This window comes from Canis lupus, chromosome 34, assembly GCF_048164855.1.
Source record: "Canis lupus baileyi chromosome 34, mCanLup2.hap1, whole genome shotgun sequence".
Classification (NCBI taxonomy): Eukaryota; Metazoa; Chordata; class Mammalia; order Carnivora; family Canidae; genus Canis; species Canis lupus.
In genome coordinates, this window is record NC_132871.1 from 16255032 (window position 1) to 16282007 (window position 26976).

The 26976-nt window shown below is 34.4% G+C and overlaps 1 protein-coding gene across 1 annotated transcript in view; it reads right to left on the reverse strand.

Moving 5' to 3' along the window:
- Positions 1-26976, reverse strand: part of UBR3 (ubiquitin protein ligase E3 component n-recognin 3) — a 227572-nt gene that overhangs the window by 120479 nt on the left and 80117 nt on the right. The window contains exons 11-19 of the mRNA XM_072811042.1: positions 21417-21503; positions 16957-17022; positions 16779-16868; positions 15214-15342; positions 14530-14582; positions 14296-14429; positions 13846-13930; positions 12175-12317; positions 9305-9401 (exon numbers count right to left, since the gene is read on the reverse strand). Coding sequence (XP_072667143.1) covers positions 9305-9401; positions 12175-12317; positions 13846-13930; positions 14296-14429; positions 14530-14582; positions 15214-15342; positions 16779-16868; positions 16957-17022; positions 21417-21503 — 884 coding nt within the window. The remainder of the gene's footprint in view (positions 1-9304; positions 9402-12174; positions 12318-13845; positions 13931-14295; positions 14430-14529; positions 14583-15213; positions 15343-16778; positions 16869-16956; positions 17023-21416; positions 21504-26976) is intronic.

The window sequence follows — 26976 nt, forward strand, 5'->3', positions numbered from 1 at the left end:
AAAGAAACAAAGAATACAATGTAAACTACTAAACAAAGAAATTTCCAGTTGCAATAATTGAAAAAAAAATAGATAACCTAAAAATTCTCCCACCTACCAATGGCTTAGAGAGCTGGACAAAACATAAAATGTAATCCTCTGAATGCATATTTGAACTCACAAAACAGAAAGTGAAGTTCCCCAGTTACCAGAAAAAGAACAAGGAATTAACAACAAGCACTAACATGGGTTTACCAATGGTTTTAAAGTCCTTGAACAAGTAGATCTCAAAGTAAGAGGCTCACACAAGGCTTAGAGATGGAATGAGATCTCACATAAAGCTGACACCTTTGAAGAGCTTCACCCTCAATGAAAGGATAATTCACAAGGAAAAATAAGAAAGCTTATCTGTCTCTTCTGTGGTGCAAGAACAACAGGCTCCCCAGGAAGATAATGATAATGAACTTATGTACAAGTAACAGCAGACTCAAAACACAAAAGGTAAAATTTGAGAGAATTACACAGAGAAACTGACAAACTCACAATCATAACAGAAGATATTAACACATTTCTAACAGAAAGCCCAAGGAAAAAAAATTGCTAAAGACTTTGATGATTTCTTAAAGATTTATTTATTTTAGAGAAAGACAGAATGTGTATGAGGGGGTGGACAGAGGGAAAGAGAATCTCAAGCAGACTCCCCATTGAGCATGGGGCCCAACACAGGGCTCAATTCCACAATCCTGAGACCATGACCAGAGCCAAAATCAAGAGTCAGACACTTCACTGACTGAACTACACAGAAGCCCCTGGATTTTGAAGATTTTTAACAACATAATTAATAAGCTTGAGCCAAAAGACAAATAAAGAACATCCCATAATTAGAAAATACATATAATTTTAAACGCACTTAGAATATTTATGAAAATTTTAAAAATACTAAGATTGAAAGTAAATTTCAAAAAATACCCCAAAAATGGATATATGGGTCTTGACCACTTGTCACAAAGTAAATAAAACTAGAAATCCACTAAATGATAATGCAAAACTTCAGACATGTAGACATTTTATAACATGATGTTCTTAGAAACTCACACAGAATTATAATCATAATAGAATTTTAAATTTAGAGCCTAAACTATATAGAAAAACTTGTGGAATACAACTAAAACAGTACTTAGGAAAACCCCAGTATTAAATGCATGTGTTTTTGTAAAAAGTCAAAAACCGAGTGTCGGGATCCCTGGTGGCTCAGCGGTTTAGCGCCTGCCTTTGGCCCAGGGCGTGATCCTGGAGACCCGGGATCAAGTCCCACGTCAGGCTCCCTGCATGGAGCCTGCTTCTCCCTCTGCCTGTGTCTCTGCCTCTCTCTGTGTCTCTATCACGAATAAATAAATAAAATCTTAAAAAAAAAAAAAAAACTAAGTGTCTAAGGGAGAAAATCCAAATTAAATTGAAAGAAGATAATAATAAAGAAGAAAAAGGTACAAAATAGAAAACAAGGGAGAAAAGAAACAACAAAATCAAGGTTTATTCTTAAAAAAAAAAATAGTAAAACTGGCTGTCCTCTGAGAAAACTAATCAAGAATAAGAAACAGCAAACAAATAATAGGAATAAAAAGGCAAAGATAATTTTTTATTATTATATACTTGAGACAAAATAAAATATTTCCTAGAAAAATAAAACTTGACTGTCCTTCTCAAAAAGAAATAAAAATCCCAAGTAAGGCTATAAGCTTTTTAAAAAGTGAGTTAGTTTTAAATTACACTCCTAAAAAAATAAAATAAATAAATAACACTCCTCTCACATAAATAAATGAATGAATGAATGAATAAATAAATAAATAGATGGATAGATAGATAAAGAAATAAAGAAATAAAGAAAATTACATGAGGCCCAGGTAGTTAAATAGGAAAGTTTTATCAAATCTTCAAGAAATATCCACATAAATAAGAATGAAGTTGGACCACCACCTTACATCACCTGTAAAAATTACCTGAAAATGTATCAAAAACTGAAATATAAGAGCTAAAACTATAAAACTCTTAGAAGAAAACATAGGCTTAAGTCTTTGTAACCCTGGATTAAGCAATAGATACGATACCAGAAGCACAAGCAACAAAAGAAAAAACTAGATAAATTGAACTTCATTAAAGTTAACTTTTGTGCATCAAGAGATACTCAAAAAGTGAAAAGACAACCCACATATGACAGAATAGCAAAAATATTTATGAATCCTATTCCTGATGTTAGTATTCATAATATATAGAGCTCTTTAAATTCAGTAACAAAAAGTTAATCCAATTAAAAATGGGCAAAAAGGGCAGCCCTGGTGGCGCAGCGGTTTAGCGCCGCCTGTAGCCCAGGGCGTGATCCTGGAGACCCCAATCGAGTCCCACGTCAAGTTCTCCGTATGGTGCCTGCTTCTCCCTCTGCCTGTGTCTCTGCCTCTCTCTCTCTCTCTCTCTCTCTCTGTCTCTATGAATAAATAAATTTTTTTTAAAAAATGGGCAAAAAATCTCGGTAGTTCTCCAAAGATGATGCACAAACGGCTAATAAATACATGAAAATATGCTCAACATCATTAGCCATCAGGGAAATGCAAATCAAAACTACAATGAGATACCAGTTCATACCCACAAGGATGGCTGTAATCAAAAAGACAGATTATAAGTGTTAGTAAGAAGAAGAAGAAACTGGAACCCTCATACACTGCTCACAGGAATGTATAAAGCTGAAGCTGCCTTGGTAAACAATCTGGTAGCTCCTTTAACAATTAAACATAGAGTTACCATATGACCTAGCATTTCCACTCACAGGCATATACTCAAGAGAAATGAAATATAATCATACAAAAATTTATGCACAGATGGTCATAGTAACATTATTCAAAATAACCCCAAAGGAAAAAAAAAAAAAAAAAACAAAATAACCCCAAAGGGAAAAGAACCCAAGTATCCATTAACTGATGAATGGATAAATAAAAGTGGGATATCCTCACTATAAGAGTACTGTTTGGCAATAAAAAAAAAAAATGCTTCTGATACATGCTAGAATGTAGATGAACCTTGAAAGCATTATGCTAAGTAAAAGAAGCTAGTCACAAAAGAACGCATTTGATTCTATGTATATGAAATGTCCAAAATAGGTAAATCCATAGAAACGGAAAGCAGATTAATAGTTGTCTATGACTGGAGGGCTGGGGAAAATGCATAATTAATTGAAAATGAATATGGGGTTTCTTTATTTAGAGTAAGGAAAATTTTTTGAAATTATTATAGTGGGGCAGCCTGGGTGGCTCAGTTGTTTGGCGCCACCTTCAGCCTAGAGCCTGACCCTTGAGAGCCAGGCCTGAGTCCCACATCACGCTCCCTGCATGGAGCCTGCTTCTTCCTCTGCCTGTATTTCTGTCTCTCTCTGTCTCTGTCTCTGTCTCTCTCTCTCTCTGTGTCTCTCATGAATAAATAAAATCTTTAAAAAAAGAAATTATTATAGTGATAGCACAATTCTGTGAATATACTAAAAACTACCTACTAAATTGTCCACTTTAAATGGGTGAATTGTATTGTAGGTGAATTATATCTAAATAAAGCTGCTTAAAAAAATTTCAAAAACAAATAATCTTAATCTCCTGAGATACATTTTAGAAAATAGCAAAAAGGTAAAAGATACATAAATAATTCCATGATGCTAATATACATTGTTACCAATATAAAGACAACATGATACAAAAAATTTCTAAGACTATATTCCTCTGAGTATAATGGGGAAAAATTTTTTAATGAGTAAACCATAACAAGCAATTATATTTTAAAAGTACATTATCACAAGATTGGGTTTCCCCAATAATGCAAAGATATCTGGATTGCAAACCATCATCTACACAGATGCAAGAAAAGCATTTGATAAAATTAAAAACTCAATCATAATAAAAATTCCTAGTAGGGCTGCACTAAAAAAAATCTTCCTCAATCTGATACAAAACCACTAAAGTAAACATTATATCTATTGGTGACACATTTGAAAGGTGTTAGAAACGAGACAAGAATGCTTTTCAGGTCTATTACTCATTTAACCCATCCCCTCTGGTAACTGGTGGAAGGACATGGGTTAAATGAGTCATAGGGACTAAGGAGTGCATTTGTTGTGATGAGGACCTGGTGATGTATGGCATTGCTGAATCACTATATGGTACACCTGAAACTAATATAACATTGTATGTTAACTGGAATTAAAATAAAAACTTAAAAAGATGGCATTTCAGGGAGTCTGGTTGGCTCAGTTGGTTAGGCATCTGGCTTTAGCTTGGGTTGTGATCCCAGGGTCCTGGGACCGAGCCTGGCTTCTCCCTCTCTCTCTGCCTGCCACTCCCCTTACTTGTGCTCTCTGTCAAATGAATAAACAAAAATATTTTTTTAAAAGATGGCATTTCTACTGAATTAATCTAGATGCTGTTAATTAATTTCAATCAGCACAATTTCAATCAAAATCCAACATGTTTCATCATTAAGTTTGACATGGTCATCATAAAATTCTAGGCAAAGAGCCAAGAATAAATATTATAAATAGAAGAAAGAAGAGAGAGGAGAAGAAGGAAGAAAAGAGGATGTGAAGAAAGGTGAGAGAGAAACAACAATATTTGTGATAGTATGGGATTAATTTACAGAATGAACAGAAGAGAAACAGATCTATATATACAGATACCTGATACAGTCAACTGCCTTTATTCAAGTAGTTATGTTCTATAAAGTCACCACAAACAAAATTATTGCTCCTAGGAGAAATACAAGATTAGGTTCCTGCAAGTCTGGGTCATTTTGTTAATCAAAATTCCATTTGCATTATATTTGCCAATGTCCTTGTAAATCAAGACAGTCCTATCAACAATGAAAACCTGCTCTTTCACATGACCCTTTTCTGTATAACTCTTAGCAAGTATTTTTAAAATTCTTCTCCCTCAGGATCTATAGAACCTGCCTTGCCTGAAAATTTAAAAATTTTCACATTATATTATTTTTTGAAACATGCAAGCCAGCCAGCACTAGTGGAAAAAAGTTTAACATTTTCCTGACCCTTGCTAAATGTGACAGGAATTTCTTTACGCTATACACTACATTTTTTATCAGTCATCATCTCAAAAGTCCACAAATTTAGCTTTTAACCTTTCCATAGCTTCATCACACACTACAATTGCTACTTCAGTACTTTTTGGAATGACCTCATGCATAGATCAGTGAATTTCCTCTACCTCTTTCTGGATGTACCATTCTATTGATTCATTACCACGGAACTCAAGTCAACAGCATTATAGCTCATGACAGAAAGAAGCTTATCGAAGTATCTGCCTTCTGCTCAGGTCATGATCCCAGAGTCCTAGAATCAAGCCCCGCACTGGGCTCCCTACTCAGCAAAGAGTCTGCTTCTCCTCCCTCTGCTGCTCCCCCTGCTTGTGCTCTCTCAAATAAATAAATAAAAATCTTAAAAAAAAAAAAACCCACAAAATATTGAGAATAGCCAAAATATCAAAACAAAATAAAACAAACCAAAAAAAAAAAAAAAATGCCTCTAACATGGAAGCCAGAGAACAAGCAAAACAAACAAAAAACCAAAAACTTAATTTACAGGAAATATATTTGTAAGGGAGGGGGAGAATCTTAAAAATAATAAAAAAAAAATTATCTGGCACCTGGGTGGCTCCATTAGCTAAGCATCCAAATCTTGGTTCCGGTTCAGGTTGTGATCTCAGGGTTGTGAGATCAAGGCCTGCATTGGGCTCCTCACTAGGTGTGAAGCCTACTTAAGATTCTCTCCCTCTCTCTCTCTCCCCCTCCCCACTCCTCATTCACAAGCACATGTGCACAGACTCCCTCTCCCTAAATTAAAATAAATATGCTTTTTAATTAAAAATCCTTCTTAAAAAATTAAAATTAAAAAATTACCATTAAGATTCCAGAGAAATGAATTGCATCTATGATTCAAGAATACCATAAAACTAAGTTTCTGTTTAAAAACATAGGGGAGGGGCAGCCCGGGTGGCTCAGCAGCTTAGTGCCGCCTTCCACCCAGGGCGTGATCCTGGACACCCAGGATCGAGTCCCACTTGGGGCTCTCTGCATGGAGCCTGCTTCTCCCTCTCCCTGTGTCTCTCATGAATAAATAAATAAAATCTAAAAATATATATATATAATAATAATAATAAATAATAAATAAAAATAAAATAAAAATAAAAACACAGGGGAAGGGGGATTCCTGGGTGGCTCAGTGGTTTGGCGCCTGCCTTTGGCCCAGGGAGCGATCCTGGAGCCCCGGGATCAAGTCCCCAGTCGGGCTCCCAGCGTGAAGCCTGCCTCTCCCTCTGCCTGTGTCTCTGCCTCTCTCTATCATAAATAAAATCTTAAAAAAAAAAAAAATAGGGGAAGGAGAGAAAATGAGTGAAAATATCAGTGAGGGTGACAAAACATGAGAGACACCTAACTCTGGGAAATGAACAAGGGGGTAGTGGAAGGGGAGGTGGGCAGGGGGTTGGGGTGACTGGGTGATGGGCACCGAGGGGGACACGGGGCAGGATGAGCCCTGGGTGTTATGCTAAATGTTGGCAAATTGAACTCCAATAAAAAAATTCTTTTAAATAAATACATACATACATATATACATACATACATACATACATACATACATACAAACATAGGGGATCCCTGGGTGGCTCAGCGGTTTAGCGCCCTGGCCCGGGAGTAATCCTGGAGTCCCGGGATCAAGTCTCACATCAGGCTCCCTGCATGGAACCTGCTTCTCCCTCTGCCTGTGTCTCTGCCTCTCTCTGCTAAAAGAATCTCTCCCCCCATCCTCTCCTCTCCTCTCTCTCTCTCTCTCTCTCTCTATCTCTCTCTTATGAATAAATAAATCTTTAAAAAAATAAAAATAAATAAAAATAAAAAAATAAATTGATCGGACGCCTGGGTGGCTCAGGGAGTGATCCCGAGGTCTGGGATCAAGTTCCACATCAGGCTCCCTGTGAGTAGCCTGCTTCTCCCTCTGCCTATGTCTCTGCTTCTCTTTCTGTGTCTCTCATGAATAAATAAATTAAATCTTTTAAAAAATAAATAAGAAAACAAATTGGTTTCTGCATAATACTGTAGTATTTCTATATAAGCATATTTTTCAAAACCCCAACAGCTTATGATAAAATATTTCAACTATCCTACTAGCATAAATAAGCATTTTTAGTGCCTATTTTGTTTGTTTGCTTTAAGCACTAGCCCCTAAATATGCAGCACCTAGAGTAATGAAGTATTCCAAAATAAAGTTTATATATTTGTTCAAGGTAGCAAATGATACATCATTCTGACTGCTCTTTTCAAAAGCATTAGTAGGATAATGCAAAGGAAAAGCTACATGAGAGCAAAAATTTTTCAGTGATTCAAACCAACACTTAAATAAATATTGACTAATTTGAGACAAAAATGTACATAAACTCATACACCATACTTTTCAAACATGGGCCAGCAGTCGTTAACCTTCAAGATGGGAGACAGGAAGCAATAGAAATATCAAAATTATAGTTGAAAAAACTTACTTTCCAGCAGAATTTAAAACAGTCACCATATAAAAATCACATCTGCATGTTGGAAATGGCCTAAACAAAAGTTTCAACACTACCATTAACAAACATTTTCACTAAACTTCTCTGGGCCACAATGTCTTCATATATAAAATATAATATTGAATATAATCTTCCAACTATTGTTTTGTTCCTTATTGTTGTAGTCTTGTTTTTGTTTTCCTTTTAAAAGTTGAACTGCCTACTAAAGGGTACTTGGGAGTGAGGAAAGCAGTACAGGCCACCTCCGTCTTCTCTTGCTGTTGCCTAACACCCTCTGGCCCTAAGAGATACTTCAATGGAACCTGGATAGTATATTTTGAAGGCCTTTTCTGACAACACGATCCTAAGATTCTAAACATCTAAACATTACATACAGGAAATAGCTTATTTTCACTTAAACACTCAGCATAAAAATTTAAAGAAATTTACTTTTCATTAATTTAGCAATTACTAATTACCTAACGAAGTGCCTAGCTAGATTTTGAAGAAACAACTGTTAATTTATCCAATCATTTTTCACCATAATTCTTCAAAAGGATTTTTTGTTGTTTTCTTGCAGATAGAAAAGGATCATGGGCAGCCTCAGTGGCTTAGTGGTTTAGTGCCACCTTCAGCCCAGGTCTTGATCCTGGAGTCCTGCAACAGAGCCCCAGGTCGGGATCCCTCAGGGGAGTCTGTTTCTCTTTCCCTCTGCCCCTCTTCCCTGCTCATGCATGTTCTTTCTTTCTAATAAATAAAACAATAAAATCTTTAAAAAAAAAAAAAAAAGTACAGTACGAAGAACTTCAAACTATCTCTCCAAGGGTTTTAGAGAAAGGTAGAGATACTGATGGCTGAACTAGGCTTTGTTTTTTGTTTTCGTTTTTTAGGTGAAGGAGAAGTATGCTAAAATTCTACACTACAAACTATTTCAAATATTTCTGTGATAGATCATAAATTCAACGTATTACTGCAATGTCTTGGCAAATAAAAAGTTTCAGTTATACCCAATATTTATATTTATACTTTGATAGACAAATATTTTCTTAAGATCTAAGACATCGGGGGGAAAAAAGAGCTAAGACATCAGTATCATTTAAAACTTGTTTTAAAATATTTAACATAAAAATAAATAAAATAAAATAAAATATTTAACACATGCTTTAGAAAAGCAGATAAAAGATATTATATGATATTCAGCAATACAATATTTAAAAGATAGTCTGTAACAGCAAAGAAAAATGAATTCTTCATTGAAAAGATATTCTTCAAAACTTTTTTCTGCAATCATCAACATTTTAAACCATTTTGTTAAATATTTACAAGTAAAATTCAATTTGCTTCAGCTATTTTCCCAGTTGTGAAAAACACAGCAACATTACCACACTTTTTTAGGTACCCATCATCTCTGATAACAATTTTATTCTCTTAACTTGTGCCTCCTCTACTGGTTTAAAAGCAGAACAACATAAAAACTAGGTTTGGCATTTCACTGGTCAATAGCAACCAAATAAGTTTGTATTTTTTTATTTATGTCTATTTCTGACATTTTATAAAATTTATCAGATTCTGGATCAAGGATATTGAGAACAAATATATATGGCAGATTTTTTAAAATTTCAAAATATTATTTTCTGCCCTAAAGACTAAGAGTATACTTTAATGATAGCTTATCACATTTGTGTTATAACTGAAATTTTTCGACATAAAGACAAAACATCATTATACTAATATAACAGACTTACAATGCTGTATATCTGTCCATTGCAGACTGCACATCTCTACGGTAAACTGTTCGAAGAATGACCATGACAGGGTCAAACTCCTGATCCCAGACTTCAGCTATTATTCAAAAGAAAGTAGAAACAAAACACTGACACCTTAGGAATAAAGTCAATATTTAATGACTAATTACATTTAGTATATTTTAAATTCATAGATGGGATAGTTTGATTTGATGATTACATGTTTGCTTTAATAAGCTTGATATTATGACTACTTTTCTAAGTCAAAAATCGTAACTTCATCATGATGAATGTTCTTTTAAATTCAGTAAGAACTAGTGAGCAAAAACTATTAACAATGAAAAAAAAAAAGCATTATAATGTGATAAGACTTCACCATAAAAGTTTAGTTCATCTTTTTTTGTAAAGTGCCAATAGAATATAAGAAACGCAATGCATTAACAACTTTGAAAATATTCAAAGATAAAAATATGAAAGCTATATTAAAAACTTAATGAGCTATGATTTTCAAGAGTCTTACTTTGTAATATTTTTGGCTTATAAAAGATTTTCTGTTCTTTTGCTAAAATTGATCACTGATCACCTTACCAACTTCACAATTAGGAACCATTATCCCATGTGTAGTATGTGTACAACTGGTGGTACAAAGATGATTTTAAGTATATAAAGATTTTTATTTTAATAATTATATAATCATGTTTAACATGTATTAAGAAATTATACATTGCATATAAAACCCATGATCTCACTAATAATCATGCTTAGCATGAGGTGAAGTTTAAAAAAGTAAATCCATTTAAGGAAACACAACAGACTATGATATAATAATAGAGATACTATTTAGATGTGGCAAAAATCTACAACATGGCCTAAGAATAATAATTTTAGAAACTATTGCTTTAAGAGTGTAATTGGGACGCCTGGGTGGCTCAGTGGTTAAGCGCCTGCCTTTGGCTCAGGGAGTGATCCTGGAGTCCCAGGATCCAGCCCCACATTGGGCTCCCTGCATGGAGCCTGCTTCTCCCTCTTCCTGTGTCTCTGCCTCTCTCTCTCCGTGCCTCACATGAATAAAGAAATAAAATCTTAAAAAAAAAAAAAAAAAAAGTGTATCTTTCCTAGATTGTTTTTCCTTACTCATTCTAGCAAAATTCTTAACATCAGAAAACAAGAAACTTTAAGCCTCCTATACATCTACTGTAATTTCAACTTCCTGGCATAAGAAACAATTAACAATTGTCCCTATTTTCATGTAACAGACTATTCATTCATCTTAAATTATCGATTATAAGTATGACACAAGATACTTAAGATAGGCCTTATCAAAGAAAAAGACCTTTGTTATTATTTCTATTATCATTTCTTGTCCTTCACTTTTAAATCTATTAACTTGTACAATTAAAATGCCAATACTTTTATCAGAATTATAAAACCATAACAATAGAAGAAAACTTCAGCAATTAACCAGGTTAGCAGACTTTAGTGTTCTGTGGTTTTCCACGGAAGTTTAACTGGGGCCACTTCAGGAGCAAGAAGATGAAAAAAAAGGTGAGAAATGTGATGTCCACCACCCACATTGACTCTAACAAGAGCAAATGTGTTTTTATTGGTGTTATATAACAGATTTACTTAAGATTTAGTTTCTCAAAACTAAAGTCTTATTTCAACCACTTTTAAAAAGCTTTAAAAACTCTCATCTACTCCAACTCTTTCATTTTACAAATAAAAGTAAAATCCAAAATTAAGAAACTGCTTTTCTCAATACTAGCTAACATAATTCAATACTGTATTTGAATATGAAAACTAATTTCTTGACTCTAATCTTCAAAAGCCCAGTGCTCCATCTCAGTGTCTCAAACATTACTGTGCGTAACAATCATCTTACAGAGCTTGTTAAAAAAAAAAAACAGATTTCCAGAATTCATCCCCAGAGGTCCTGATGAGAGCAGCAGGGGCTGAGGCATAGGACCCAGTGATTTTAATAAGGACCACAAGTGAGTATGACAGAGGTAATCCTCACACTACACCTTACTAAGCGCTGTACTATACTAGAATGCTGCTCCACTTCAAAAATTCAACTAAACTTTAGATACAAAGTATTCTCTACAATAAACACTGTGCTTTTCCTTTAATGGAATACACACTGCAACCAGAGACTATGAATTCACCTTTGTGGACTCCTCGAAAAAAATTCCACATGATCAGGTTTATTCTGCTGTTTTGCCAAACACAGTATATGTTATTTACAACTTCAATGTGGGCATCAGTTTTTTCAGTTACACAATGCATGCTAAAGAAGTCAAGAAGCATGTAAGTGCTACTTCCTTCAAAATTTTAACTTAGATTAGTGAACACCTGGAAGTGATAAAGACAAGACTGAATGAAGACTTCACCTACTCTGGCTCTTATCAAGCATATCATCTATGAAGCCAGGGAGAAAACCTTGGAAAACCAACCACTTAAGGAAAAAAATTTAAGAAAATGTAATCAATCTTCTATACAGATTTTAATTTTAACGGTATCAAGTTAAATTTGGGGTAGTGAGAACTATCTCAAAATGAAATTTAGAGAGCAAATACATTTTTAAAAACTTTAAGTATATAGTTTTATAATTTCTGGTTCATTTAGAGTTCATCCACTTATAAAAATGAACTTGAATTCATATATAAAGTTCCTTTTCTAAAACAGAGTCATCTAAGAAAGCTTGCTGTAACATAAAACCATAGATTTGTAAATAAATGGAAGCATAATCACTATATACCATAAAAACTCAAAGCTGAATACATAAAAAGCAAAACATTTTCCTTTCAGTGTATACAACTTATATTCAGAAAACCAATTTTGAAATAGTATCTTAAAGTATATAAACGTACCTTTAGGGGTATACATGCCTTGCTGCATTGAACCTCCAGGTTCAAAAACAGGAGCCTTAAAATCAGCTACAGCTGATAGAACTGATTCAAAGCTATAACTGCCTGGAATAATGCCACTTTTGGGATTTGGGTTTTCTGGAATATGATTTATGTGTCAAGAAAAAAAAATAATACCTAAAAGCCAGTTTTTAATCATAAAATTACCAAGGTACTCTAGTTTCTACTACTTTTGCTTCAAGTGTAATTGACTGTAATATGTAAAATTGACCACAAGAGGGCTATATAATACAAGAGTTCAATAATAACTTTAATTGTGAATTTTTAAAATATTTAATCTAGAAGCCTATTAATAAGTTATATGCTAAAATAGTTCCCAAGTTTATTTCCACCAAAATTAACCAAATTTCAGAAAATGAAAACATCTTTTAAAATTAATCTCCATTTTCATCATTTTACAAATGTTATACTTTCCCTTAGAGAATCAAAACAATATGCTAAAAATTAGCCAAGATTTTTATGAGCAAAGATTATTTTCCCAAAGACACAAAATGTCATCCTCAAAGAAAAAAGAAAAAGATGCTAAACAAATTTTTAAAAAGAGGAAAATCAGAAAACCATAAAGATCCTTTCCCATTGATTTCACATCAATTAATCAATTAATTTTAATTCAAAGTTACAGAGGAATACTTTTGTTCTGTTACAGCACTGATACATATTATATAATAGTTGAATGAAATCATCAAATAAAATCAATTGGTACTGCTTATGAAAATCTTCAAGGTTATCAAATAGGCATTTCATAGGAGTTATTTCACAAAATTTTTGCCAATTATTCCAAACGTATTCATAACATACAAAGTAAATTTAGTCCAAAATTTACAAAATAAATTTTATCACAAAATAACACAATCTTTGTCTAAAATTTTAATAACTTAAAAATTATAAAGTGTATATTGTATGCTCTGTCTCAAAGAACAAAGTTTTTGAAGTTCATAGATGATAGTCTTTGCCCTTAAAAATCTCTTGGTTTGGGCAGCCCAGGGGTCTCAGCGGTTTAGCGCCACTTTCAGCCCAGGGCGTGGTCCTGGAGACCCAGGATCAAGTCCCAGGTCAGGCTCCCTGCATGGAGCCTGCTTCTCCCTCTGCCTGTGTCTCTGCCTCTCATTCTCTCTCTCTCTGTCTCTTATGAATAAATTAAATCTTTAAAAAATCTCTTGGTTTAAGACTGAATTCTAAGAAACAAACAAACAAAAAAAATCCTTAAAGTGTTTAAAACCCTGACAATAATTACGGTATACCTCTAAATTTTAACCATGAATTCCAACCTAAGTATACAGATAAAGTAGACCTAACTGCTTTTTACAAAGTGTCCAGCTTCCTTTCACTAATATCATCCTAAAAGGGCAAGGGCAGATCCTCAGGTGCCCAGAGCCATCGGTTCTGAAATCTAATACCCAAGGCTAACGAGCTCCCTGAGAGGTTAACAATGAGACAAAAATATCTGCCATAAGCCCGGAAGCAGAATTGAACAACTGAAGTTCTTTTTCCTTACTATTTTTTAACTCCAAAAATATTCTTCAATCACAAAAGTGATATACTTTTAAATGGGCAAAAACTACTTATTATTTAGATTCTATAATTAACAGAAAAGTAAACTTTTAAAAGGATATGAGGTCCAGCAATGAACTATGTGTCCTGTCATTCATACACAACTGGGCTACCATCTCTGCCCTGAGAATTTCATCATCAGACATCCCTATAACAATTAAAAAGAGAATTAATAAATCTGAATATATGTAAGTTATAAAGAAACAACTTACCATACTTTTTATTAAGGTGTTTTACCAAAAATGAGGTGCTTCAAAAATGAAAGAACAAAGACTGTAATGCCCCAAATATAACCAGTTTAACTAACCTGCTGTTTGCAGCTCCCTTTAAGTAAAGGATTTTTTAAACCATATTCTAAAAAGAGTAACAACTGTACAACATGTAAAGAGTTTCAAACAATGTTTAAATATATCCAAATCCTTTTCTCTTTTCCATAAGCCAGTTACTACCACAGGGAGAGGGGAAGACAGGGAGAATAGTTAATATCCAAGCATTAGTATGAGTGCTTTTTACCTAAATGTAAACGAAGACTTAAAAGAATCACAAGAAATGTAAGAGCGCCTTCTAACATCGATCTCTCATGCTCTGCATCAAGTACTGTGTTTTGATGTTGTGATGCCATTGTCAACAAATCCACTACCTTAAATCTATAATAAGAAATATTTGAGACAGATTTTTTTAAGTTAAAACAAAATCAACTTAAATTCCAAATACTTCCTAATATCAGTCTTAATAAATTATGCTTACCTTTCAAAGACCGATGAAATAAAGTAATCTGGGTCAAGTCTAGAAGCACAAACCTTTAAAAGACAAAAAAAGAAAAAAAAGAAAAAAAAAAGAAAACCCAGAAACTTTATTTCTCAATATTGTTTTATTTCTTGTATTAATCATGTGGTTTGCTTACGTTCTGTATCTTACCATGTTTTGACACCTGGGGGGCCTTACAGACATGGGGAGAGACTAACCCTCTCTTTAGCTATAAAGACAGTAAATACTAACGATATTCCTAAAGACAGTAAACAATTACCTAGGAGCAAACCTCTTACAGGCAAGTCAATCACCCCTATTATCTAACTCTCACACACCAAGGCAATATTGTCCCTGCCCTAAACCAAACTGGGGCCAGGTACCAGATAGCTGGGGACAGCCTTGATGCCCCAAAGTCCACCAGAATTATTATTATTATTATTCAAACTAACCAATCCTAAACTGTTGCCTTGCCATGCCTTGCCCTTCCTATGCAAATGCCAAAAAAGGTTCTGCTTTAGGATTTCTCCTTGCTCCTATTCCTCCCTCTTGACCAAGATCTATTGCTTCCCCTGTGGCACTAACTTCTTCATGTCATCATTGAGTCACCTCTATAAACTAAATTCTGTGGATAAAAATGAGACACTTCTAAAGTAGAGTATCTGCATTATCAAGTTGATTTACCTGTAGTAAGTAAATGTCAGGGTCAATCATAGAATTACAGAAGTGAGACTGGACATAGGTCATGGCTTGTCCTTTGATTTGTAGACCATTTCTTACCCACATATTACTATGGATTTCAGCAAGACTTGCCTAATAAAATAAAAATAAATTAGACAAAGAAGACTTCTAACTTCAATCTTTATAAAAAATATGTTAGACTGAACAATCATTTCAAAATCTTTTATAACCTGATCGTAGCATGAGCCTAACATTCTGTCCCATGTTAGTTTAAAATATTCAATTCAAATACATACTTCGAAATTTTTAAATGCTCATTATGCTTTATACAATCTCTTCTTTTGGGGGATTTTTTTTATACCTGAGGTAGTTTTCTTTTATTTTTTTTAAAGATTTTATTTATTTATTCATGAGAGACACAGAAGGAGAGAGGCAGAGACAGGCAGAGGGAGAAGCAGGCTCCATTCAGGAAGCCCGATGTGGGACTCGATCCCAGAACCCCAGGATCACACCCTGAGCCGAAGGCAGATGCTTAACTGCTGAGCCACCCAGGCATCCCCCTGAGTTAGTTTTCCATGATGATTCCTAGAAACATAACAATTTTCAATGAAATCTTTCAGGAGGAATCAATAACACTTATATTAACTTCCTTCTCAAAAAAGAAAACCCTATATAATGCTTAAAGAAACACAGGAATAAGCATAAAACAAAGCTAATTGTTCCAGACTAGCCATTTTTCAAATAATGAGCAGGTAAGAAAGTCAAATAAAAATGTTTTATTATGTTAATGTTTAATTCTTTTCTTTCAAATAAATAAATAAAATATTTTTTAAAAATTACTTAAAAAATAAGGAGAGGATGCCTGGGTGCTCAATTGGTCAAGCAACTATCTTAGGCTCAGGTCATAATCCCAGGGTCTTGGGATAGAGCCCCATGTATGGCTCCCTGCTCAGCTGGGAGCCAGCTTCTCCCTCTGCCTCTCCTCCTGCTCATGTGTGCTCACCCTTCTCTTACTCAAATAAATAAACAAAAACTTTTTAAAAAAATAAAATAAATAAAATTGCCAAGAAAAACAAATTGAAGTGCAAGTCCCTCTATACACATAAAAGGTTGGCCCACAAAATTATAGTACTTGAACTGAAAGAAACAATAGTGCTTATGCACAAAAATCCTCTTTTCCCTCATTTTCCAGATGGGAAAACTAAGAATCAAGTAGGTAAGTTACCCCAAACAACAATGGATAATTAAACTGAAATAGTACTAACACTAGAAAAATCTGCTGGGTCTCCTATCAAAAAAAAAAAAAAAAAAAATAGTGCTGTATAGTATGTTAAAAACTTCCCTGTAAGTCAAGACAATGAAAAGAATTCCTGGGGAAATTATAGCTAAATGTAAATTTCAAAGAACAAAAAACACCAAAATATAATATAGCAAAAATATCTAAGTTTAAAAAAACTTTTCAAACATTTTGGCTATAACAACAATGTAAAGGCATAAGAATAAAATAAAGGAAGAATCACATAACTAAGAAATTCAATTCAAAACTTTTTAAAAGCCTGAATACATACTTGAATTTGGAGTGGGTGAATCATGAGTTTCATTAACATTTCCTGATCAGGTAAAACAGAATCCAAATCTAGTTCTTGACATTTCACAGCCTAAAAATTATGGGGAAAAAAGTTACTAATTCAATACTTATTTCCCAATATTAAAAAAGTAATAATAATTGTTTGATTATAGTCTTACCTTACTCAAAAACATAGCATAGTAACGATGAAGGGGCAGATGAAAAGTGACTTGGTTAGGTGCTGGCTGGAATAAACAAAATCCACAAGTCAAAGAATGTTTTACAGAAGTTCAAAAGTGTCAAAATGCTAAAACCATACTTTCACTCTGATTTATTCCTGTAAGTTTTAATCCAAACTTAAACTTTTAGAAGATATAGGTTTAAAAAACTACTGTATAGGTAAAATTAATTCCATTTTAAATATCTAAATGTAAATTTCTAAAGGAAGAAATTATATACTCTCAACCCTGAATTCTCTGAAGCATCTAGCACAGAACAAGGGATGGAACAGATTTCCCTTTACAGTAGTCTATTTGGGAATCTTCAAAGCATGCATATCAAACATGATGATAATAATAAGAACAATAATCACAGCTGACCTTATTCATATTACCTCATTTAATCCTCAGAAAAACCCTATGGAACAGAAACTATTAATGTTCTTATGTTATAAGGGAAATTCAAGCTTAGAAACTTAAATATCTTCCTAAATTTAACAAATAGTGAACTAAAGAGCCAGTCTGGACTCTATGTTATATTCAGAGTGGTAAGAGACCCTGATCACAGTCATAAAGTGGGGTGCAGGTGAAGGGCTTCCCTGTATTCCTTCACAAGCTGGGTAAGATGTTCCACACTAAACACAGTCTCCATATCCAGTATATATCAAGGAACTTTAGCATTCTTGTGAATATTACAAAAACTGTATTTTAAATCTATAAATCCCATAGATTGTTCTATCACTATAGGGCAAAAAAACTACACCACCATTGTCCTTCTTAAACAAATAAGAAAAATGAAAAATGAAAAAAGTATTATTTGTTTTTAAATACTTTTACAAGTATTTTCTGGGTAGAGTTAAAAAAAAAACTATCCAGAACATTCAATTATGCTAATGTAATATTGGTATAAATTTATAATTTAGAGTTTAAAAGAATTGCAATGTCACCATCTCTGAGTTTTTTCAAAACAAATATAGTAACAACCTCCTCAATATGTGAATAAATGGCTACAGAAATTTGTTCTAATAAATACTGCCTCCCACAAAAAGGAAGGAATTTCTGATATATGCAACATCATCTAAGAAAGGACATTATGCTAAGTGAAGTAATCCAGTCAGAAAAAGATATAGATTCCACTTATATAAAGTATATAAAATAGTCAAAATAATGGAGAGAAAATATAATGGTAGTTCTCAGGGGCTGGGAGGGAAGAGAAAATAAGGAGTTACTGTTTTGAAAAATGAAAAGTTCTGGAGATCAGCTGCAGAACAATGTGAATATACTTAACACTACTGAATTATATACTTAAAAGTGGTTAATGGTAATTTTTTTTAAGATTTTAAGTATTTTTTTTAAATTTATTTATTCAGAGAGAGAGAGAGACTGAGAGGCAGAGACACAGGCAGAGGGAGAAGCGGGCTCCATGTAGGGAGCCTGGGAGCCCGACGCGGGACTCGATCCTCGGTCTCCAGGATCAGACCCCGGGCTGCAGGCCACGCTAAACCGCTGCGCCACCGGGGGTGCCCTTTTTTTAAGATTTCATTTCTTTATTTGACAGAGCACAAGCAGGGGAGCAGCAGGCAGAGGGTGAGGGAGAGAGAGAAGCAGTCTTCCAGCAGGAGCAGGGAGCCCAATGCGGATCCCCGATTCTAGGACTCTGGGATCATGACCTGAGCCAAAAACACTCAACCAACTGAACCACCCAAGCACCCCCAGTTGATGGTAAATTCTGTTATTTTTATTTTACAATTAAAAATAAAAATAAGTTTGCTCCAATTACCATAATCATTTGAGCAACATATTTTATACTAACTAGCTAAATAAGACTCTCCCTCGGGTACCTGAGTGGCTCAATTGGTTAAGCATCTATCTGCCTTCAGCTCAAGTCATGATCCCAGGGTCCTGGGATCAAGCCCCACATGGGACTCCCTGCTCAATAAGAAGCCTGCTTCTGCCTCTCCCTCTGCCTGCTGCACTTCCTGCTTGTGCTCTCTATCAAATAAATAAATAAAATCTTTAAAAAAAAAAGGATCTCCATCAATTTCCGCCAAAGGCATTAAGAACAGTGGTTAAGAGTATAGATTCCTGGGTGCCTGGATGGCTCAGCCAGTTAAGCATCTGCCTTCGGCTGAGGTCATGATCCCAGGGTCCTGAGATCAAGTCCAGCATCAGGCTCCCTGCTTAGGGGGGAGTCTGCTGCTTCCTCTGCCCCTCCCTCCTGATCGTGCTCACTAGCTCTCTCTCTCTCATGCTTGCTCTCTCTCTCTCTCAAATAAATAAAAATTTTAAAATCTTAACAACAAAAAAAGAGTAGGCTCCTAAAAGCTAGATTTTCATGAACTCAAACCCTGACCCTGCCACCTCTAGTTATAAACTGTGAGCAAGTTAAACTCTCTGCACCCAAATGCCTGACTTATAAAGTAGGGATAATAAGCAGGATAGCTGTGAGGATTATCTTTAACACGGTACCCAGGGATCCCTGGGTGGCGCAGCGGTTTAGCTCCTGCCTTTGGCCCAGGGCGCGATCCTGGAGACCCGGGATCGAATCCCACATCGGGCTCCCGGTGCATGGAGCCTGCTTCTCCCTCTGCCTGTGTCTCTGCCTCTCTCTCTCTCTCTCTCTCTCTCTCTCTGTGATGACTATCATAAATAAATAAAAATTAAAAAAAAAAAACACGGTACCCAACATAGTGCTATTAACTACAAAGTCATGGACTCTTATCTTGTCTTTCTTATCTTGTCTTGTCTTTCTTTAGCATTTCCTAAACTCGCACTCTTCTGCAGTGTTACATTCCATAACCCCTCCTTTTCTAATGTCACAGATTGGCCACTTGCCAAACTCTTCTTCCACTGCTTCCATACATACTGGTGGTTGTCAGATGCCATTCTCAGCTTTCTATTCTTCTCCTTCTGGGTGATTTTCTACCTCCTTCTCTATTTCCACACTGCCCGTAAGTAACCTTAGCTCAGGCCCTCAACGTTTAGTGCCTAGATTTCAGTGGTAGTCCCTGCTTCTATTCTAACTCTGTGAGACACCTTTGTGGTATCTGCCTAGCTCACAACTCTCTTCATCTCAGAACATCCCTCCCTACTCCATCTCCCAAACATACATACATATACACACATACCACATCACACAAAGAATAGAGCCTGACAGTCAAGTTTATAGAAGTGTTGTCTTAGTGATGCTACCATTTCAATAATACCTCCATAAGTTTCAAATACCAATGAGAACTGGTGTAAGAGAAGTTCCAGCTGAGTGACTAACCCTAGAGGGGGCAAAGGAGTACAGCAAGTTGAAAGTACAGAGGCATAATCTGAATCTAACCATGGGATAAATCCAGACCGAGGGATATTCTACAACATAACTGAGCTAGCTGTACTCTTCAAAATGAGAAACTGTTCCAGAAGAAGACTAAAGACATGATGACTAAATGTAACATGGGATTCAGAATAGGATCCTTTTGCTATAAAGGACAACACTGGACAATCTGTAAAACATGAAGGAATTCTAAGGACTGGGCAGTAATAATATATTAATGTTAACCTCCTAATTTTTGTAGTTGTATCTGGTTGTATAAGACAATGTCCTTGTTTGTAGGAAATACATACCAAAGTATTTGGGAGTAAAAGGCATCAAGTCAAACAGTTCAAGAAAATAAAGTTCTTTGTATACACTTCTAGCTTTTCACTAAGTTTGTGATTGTATCAAAAAATTTTTATAAGAAAGGCAAAGAAAAAGAAAGAAAAATCCCCCCACCTCACTAAAAATAATTAATTAATCTTAAAAACTAAAAAATAAATAAAAAAGGACAACAGGAGTTCCATCTCCCCAGGATTCAGAAATCACATTGGGGAGCTGAAGTTGTCTGAAACATGGTCTTCCTTATGCAAACGGCATATTCTGAACCTGCTTCATAAGTGGAGTAAAAGGCACTTCTGGTTGGAAACTTGGCTAATTACAAGCAAACCCTTGTTTAATTTATACAGACTATGTTCTGTGCCAACTCTTCTCAGCTCATTATTAATAGGAATCACCTTTGTTCAAGCCCACAAGAGGAAACTGATCAATTAATGAAGCTGTAACATCCTTTCCATTAATCTCCCCTATCCCATTCACATTTACACTGTCACTTTTACCTCTCCAAATGAAACTAATATTTACTCCTGAGAAATATGGAGACATATACACTTAGAAAAAGAAATTATACTCTTCCCTAGGAAATAAGCAAGTGTGATTAGCATGCTTTAGAATCTCTTAAACATCAAAGAACTAATAAACCACTTCTCCTTTTTGAAACCTAACGGTATTATGCTCATTCTGACTTTTTTCCCATACCCCATGAAAAGATATTCATTATTTTCAGTGTTAAATGAGATTTTCTCCTAAGTATCTGTATGTGTGTCAAAAATATACATACCTCATCTACGAAGTTAATAGCATCAAACCAATCTTGAAGAGCTTCAAGACAATATCTAACAACATTTCGGGTGTATTCTTGAGTTTCCTAAAATAGTAAGTTATACAAATTTTACACTACATAAATATGCATATTTTCAACTTCAAAATTATGTGTAATACCTAAAAATTATATGTTTAATGGTAATTATATATTATCAAAATAACCACACTTGCCATTTTAAGAAATTCTTCACAATAGTAATGACCAGTGACAATTATGAAAATTATGAGAACATGCTATGTTTTATATAATATTCTTGAAAATGAATCAAAACTGAAATAGTTCTATGGGATGCATATCAAGTTCCATTTGAAAACATTCCAAAAATATTATAAGTTCCTTAATATTAACTATTTAATGAGTACAGTTTCCTTGGAGATGACAAAAATGTCTTAGAGATGAATGGCAGTGATGGTTGCACAACACAGAAATGTATCTAATGTCAATGAATCGCACATCTAACCACAATTAAATTCTACATTATGCATATTTGCCACAATAAAAAATAAAAACAAACAAACAAAAGGAACGCAGAACACTTAAGCACTATAAGCAACCTGTGAATATCTTAGCTTAGCTAAGAAGAAGAAAGGACAAGTGTGTGCCACTTAAAATAAACGTACTCTGAAAGAAAATGATAATGCTGTATAGAGAAATGAATCCAGTGACATAGGCAACTATTAAATTAAATGGCACAATAAATCATGATAGCCTGTCTTCAAAAAAATACTAGTAACAATAACGGGCAAAGGATCTGAATAGACATTTCTCTAAAGATCTCCAAATAGCTAACAAGCACATGAAAGATGCTCAACACTATCAATCATTAGGAAAGTACAAATCAAAGCCACAATTAGATATCATTTCACACCTATTAGGAAGGCTCTAATTTCTTAAATACAAAATAAAACGTGTTGACAAGGATGCGGAGAAACTGGAACTCTCAGACATTGCTGGTGGAAATGTAAAATGGTACAGCCACTTTAAGTTAAACACAGAGTTGCCATATGACCAAACAATTCTACTCTCATATATCCAAGAGAATTAAAAACACATGTTCACACAAAAACTTACACGCAAATGTTTACAACAGCATTATCCATAGTAACTAAAAAATGACATTAATCCATGAATGAAGAAGTAGAATGTGGTATATCTATGCAATGGATTACTATTCAGCTATGAAAAGAAATGAAGTACTGATACAGGCCATAACATAGTTGAACCATGAAAACATTACGCTGAGAGATGACAAACACAAAAGGCTATATATTGTATGATTCCACCTACATGAAATGACTCGATTAGGCAAATTAGAGACAGATGGGAGAGCAGTGGTTTCCAGGGAATAAGAGGAAGTTGGGACTGGGAGGTATGAGGTTCCTTTAGAGGATGGGTGATTAGTGGGGAATTTGTGGTACCAGTTGCACAGCTTTGTGACTATCCTACACAACTGTACTGTATACTTTAAGATGGTTAAAATAGAGAATTTTAGGTTGTATAAATCTGATCTCAATTTTAAAAGTTTTAAAAATAGACATTTTTCGGGCCTTAATGTATGATAAAAGTACAGGCAGCATCAAAGTCAAATAGGTTAAAATCTTTAGCTGTACATATAAATTACTCAGTGTCTTTCAAGAAAGCTAAAAGTCTCCCATTGCTGCCTTCTCCTTTACCCTGCTCAGTCTCTTATCCTGTTAATTCTTCCTCAATATTATCATGTAAATCCACTCTTATTTCTACTACCCTCCAGACCAAATATCACTTATCTAGTTTCCTTGCTAACAGTCTCACTGTTTTAATCTATCCTATATGAATTTATCTTTATAAAAATATTGTTTTACAGATTATATTTCCTTATTTCTTACTGAAAAAATTTAATGGCACTTTTAAGTTACCATAAATAATGTGTCATAACCAAAATATGTGGCAGATAAATCATGGATAAAAAAAACATTTAAAATCAAATGTTTTCCCAATTTATCAAGGGTTTGGGCAAATGTGTATCATAACATCCTCTTGGTACAAGTATAAACCGATACGAGCTTTCTGGAGAAAAATTTGAAAAGTATGTATCAAGGGCCTTTAAAAAGGTGACAAGTTAATTACATTCCTAAATACAGCATATTTAATAATCATGTGCAGATCATCGCTCTCCCATCTCCCGCCACTAACAGACCCACCCAAAAACATTCAGTGTGCATGTTGGTACTCCTTACTAGTTTTATAACCTTTTTAGTTTGTTTATCCATATGTAAAAATGGACATAGTACTATCTACCTCCTAGTACTGTGAAAGAAGCAGGTGAAATAATGTTCGTAAAATGCTCTGTGTCGTAGTCTATCTAGCACTATGTGTGACAAGCAGTTTAGTGCTCCAAAGGGTCCTGGCCAAACACTTCTGTAGTCTGCAGTAACCTAACGTTGCCACTAGATGGAGATTTTACAGCTTATCTGTTCCGTTAGGAAGGCAAAAAGTAAGATTCTGGAAATGTGCCATCATTTTATTCAATATATCTGTTATCAATCTAGTATTGTTTATCTAGCCCTTAACATTTTCAAGAACCAAACAGCATTAAGGGCAATCATACAAAGAAAGTAAGTTATCTCATAAGTTTTTTTTTTTTATCAGTAATCCTTTAGTTTTGTATTTGATAATTAGAGAATAGAAACAACAAAATAGCTAATTTTTTTACTTTAATAGTCTTTCATGTAGCCTAAATTTCTAAAACCCAACAATAATACTGGTAAAAAGTTCTAGACATTCTTGCTTTTAACAGACAATTACAAGAAAGTGGGAAAGAGCACAAGTTCTGAAATCAAATGATTTCAAATTCAGCTTCTACTTAATAGCTGTGTGAACATGGGCAACTTATTAACTTCTGAAAGAAAGAGATGACAGTATCTACTTTATAAGAGATGAAGATTAGATAAGAATATGATGCGAAGAATATAGTGTAAAGAACATCTGGCAGAATGTAGGTGCTCATCAAGAAAATGTCTTATTTTAGGAACTAAATACTATTTAACTGAGAAACTACTTTCAAATTCTATCAGGACAATATAAACTTGTTTTTCTCTATTGTCTTCACTTCTTAGGCTAATGGAACTGTAACTCACTGCAATCTTGCCCTTCAAAGCTAAAAATTAAACTACTATCTAGAAACAATGAGTTCTTATTATCAGAAATAAACATAACCCCAATTTCATAATCAAAATTCATCCTAAACACAGTTGTCAGAATAATCCTCTTCAAATACTGATCTTTTCATATTAATATCCTATCAACCTCCCTGCTGCATCACTGTCTTTTGTTGACTTCTATGATACTATGTTCCTAAGGCTCTTCTCCGCATCCTTATCTCTGATGTCAAAATGTTAGTTCTTTCTTGAGGGTCCACTTCTCTCCCTTTTTGATCTTATCTTACCCCCTGGTGATAAATATAATTTACATTACCAAGGGTCTAAAATTTATAACCTTAATCCTGATTTATGTTTTGAGCACAAGACAAATCAGTCCCCACACTCATTACTCTCACAGCAACCTGTTTTCCTATAGAGCACTTACAAAACAAATCTGTGTGTTTACCCACTTAACATCTGTCTCCCTTATTAGACTGCCCCATGAGAACAAGAACCGTGTCTCTTCAATTCAACACCCAAAACCCAAGTATCTAGATAGTGTCTGGCATAAGAATAGCATTCAACAAATACTTTTTTTAGTGAATGAACAAATGAACCTCATATTATATGACAGGGTTTTTTATTTTTTATAAATGCTACAGCAGAAATTAAACAAAATACTATAAAACATTGAAACCAGAATCATAAACTTGACTGAAAGAACTTAAATGAGCAGGTTACGTATCAGCTGAGTAGCATTTTTGAAGAGCTAACACAAGTAGTTCTTCACTCTGATTAGAATCACTGCCGAGATCCTTCTGCACATCAAAGAAATCAAAATTTCTGACAGTGGAGCTTAGGCATATATATTTTTAAAGCTTCCCAGATAATTCTCACATAAGACTAGGCAGAAAGCATGAGAGACCATACAAAAAGGGACTAGTTTGAACAAAAGCACAGGAATCAAGGGAGGACACCACATGTTGAAGAATGATATTTAATCCAGTGAAGATATAGATAAACAAAGAGGTAGAGATGGAAGATGAATTATGAGAGACAAGTTAAGGGCAAATGATAAAGGATCTTAAATGTCTCTATAGAAAACACAGATGTTACCCTGTAGACAGTTGAGAACTATAATGATTCTTAAGCAAAGGAGAGATATGCACAGAGCTTAGAAAAGTAATTTAAGTATTGGACCGGTTAGAGTAGAAAAAAATCTAGAGGCAGGAAAACCAGTTAAATTATCTTAACAACCCAGATTTTAAAGATATAAAGAAATAAATTAAAACACAGGAAGTGGGAGGAAGACTTTCTAGAACAGAAACAAAATTTCATAGTATCTGATTACAGGTTGAATGCAACTGGCACATGAGAGAAAGTTTCTGTATTAGATAACTACATATTTTCAGATACCATAAATGATGTAAAGGACACAGTACAGGCAGATGAATTTAATACATTAATTAGGGGCTTGAGAAAATTAATGTACCTCTAAGGAGATAGACATGAATAGCCAGAGCTGTTGAAAATCTGAACCTGGTTAGACTAACAAAGTTGTAAGTCACATGCATTTGGAGAACAGCCGAACTCATGAGAGAAAATATGAATCTGCTTAAAGGAATTCATATATTTAAAGTATATATGGAGGAGGGCCTCATAATAACCCTGTGAAGAAGGGCAGGCTTTAGTGTCCCATTTTCTTTTGCTTTGTTTTCTAAAAAACTAAGGAGAAAGACGGAGATGTTCAAATAGTTTTAAATGAGTTGACCAAGCAACTTAAGTAGAAAAATGCAGAGATAAGATCAAAATCCAAGACTTCTAAATATTTCCACTATAAAATCTTGTCCAGCATCCTTATTAATACAGTTGGCAGCTGGTCTTCATGGGATCCATATAGCAAAACCTCAGTCAGGGCATTTCATTTTTCTAGATCATCCAAGGACTGTGGAGACTACCCATCAAACCAATACTTTAAAATGCAAAAGTAAAAAAATATATTTGTATACGGACACAAATACATGCAATTACAAGTGATCATTTTCTTAACCAATTATAAGAATTTATATTGTTGCTATGTTACTCTTAAGATTCCTTTTGTAGACAGCTGGAAGTTGTATGAAGTGTATACTTTGTGCTTGGAATCTTAAAAATATAAACTTTATTAAGAACTATTCTCATTTCTTGAAAGACAAAAAGCATCAGGCAACTAACTAACATAATGGATAAAATGAAGCAACAAAGATAAATGTGGAGACTTCTAATAAAGCTCCAAACACTATTCATGGTAAGAGAAGACTACAAGGATCTGACAAATATAATGAACTCCAATCTAAGAATAATAATTACTGTCTGAGGTCAGCTGTCACAAAACTGAATTCACAATTAAACATTGC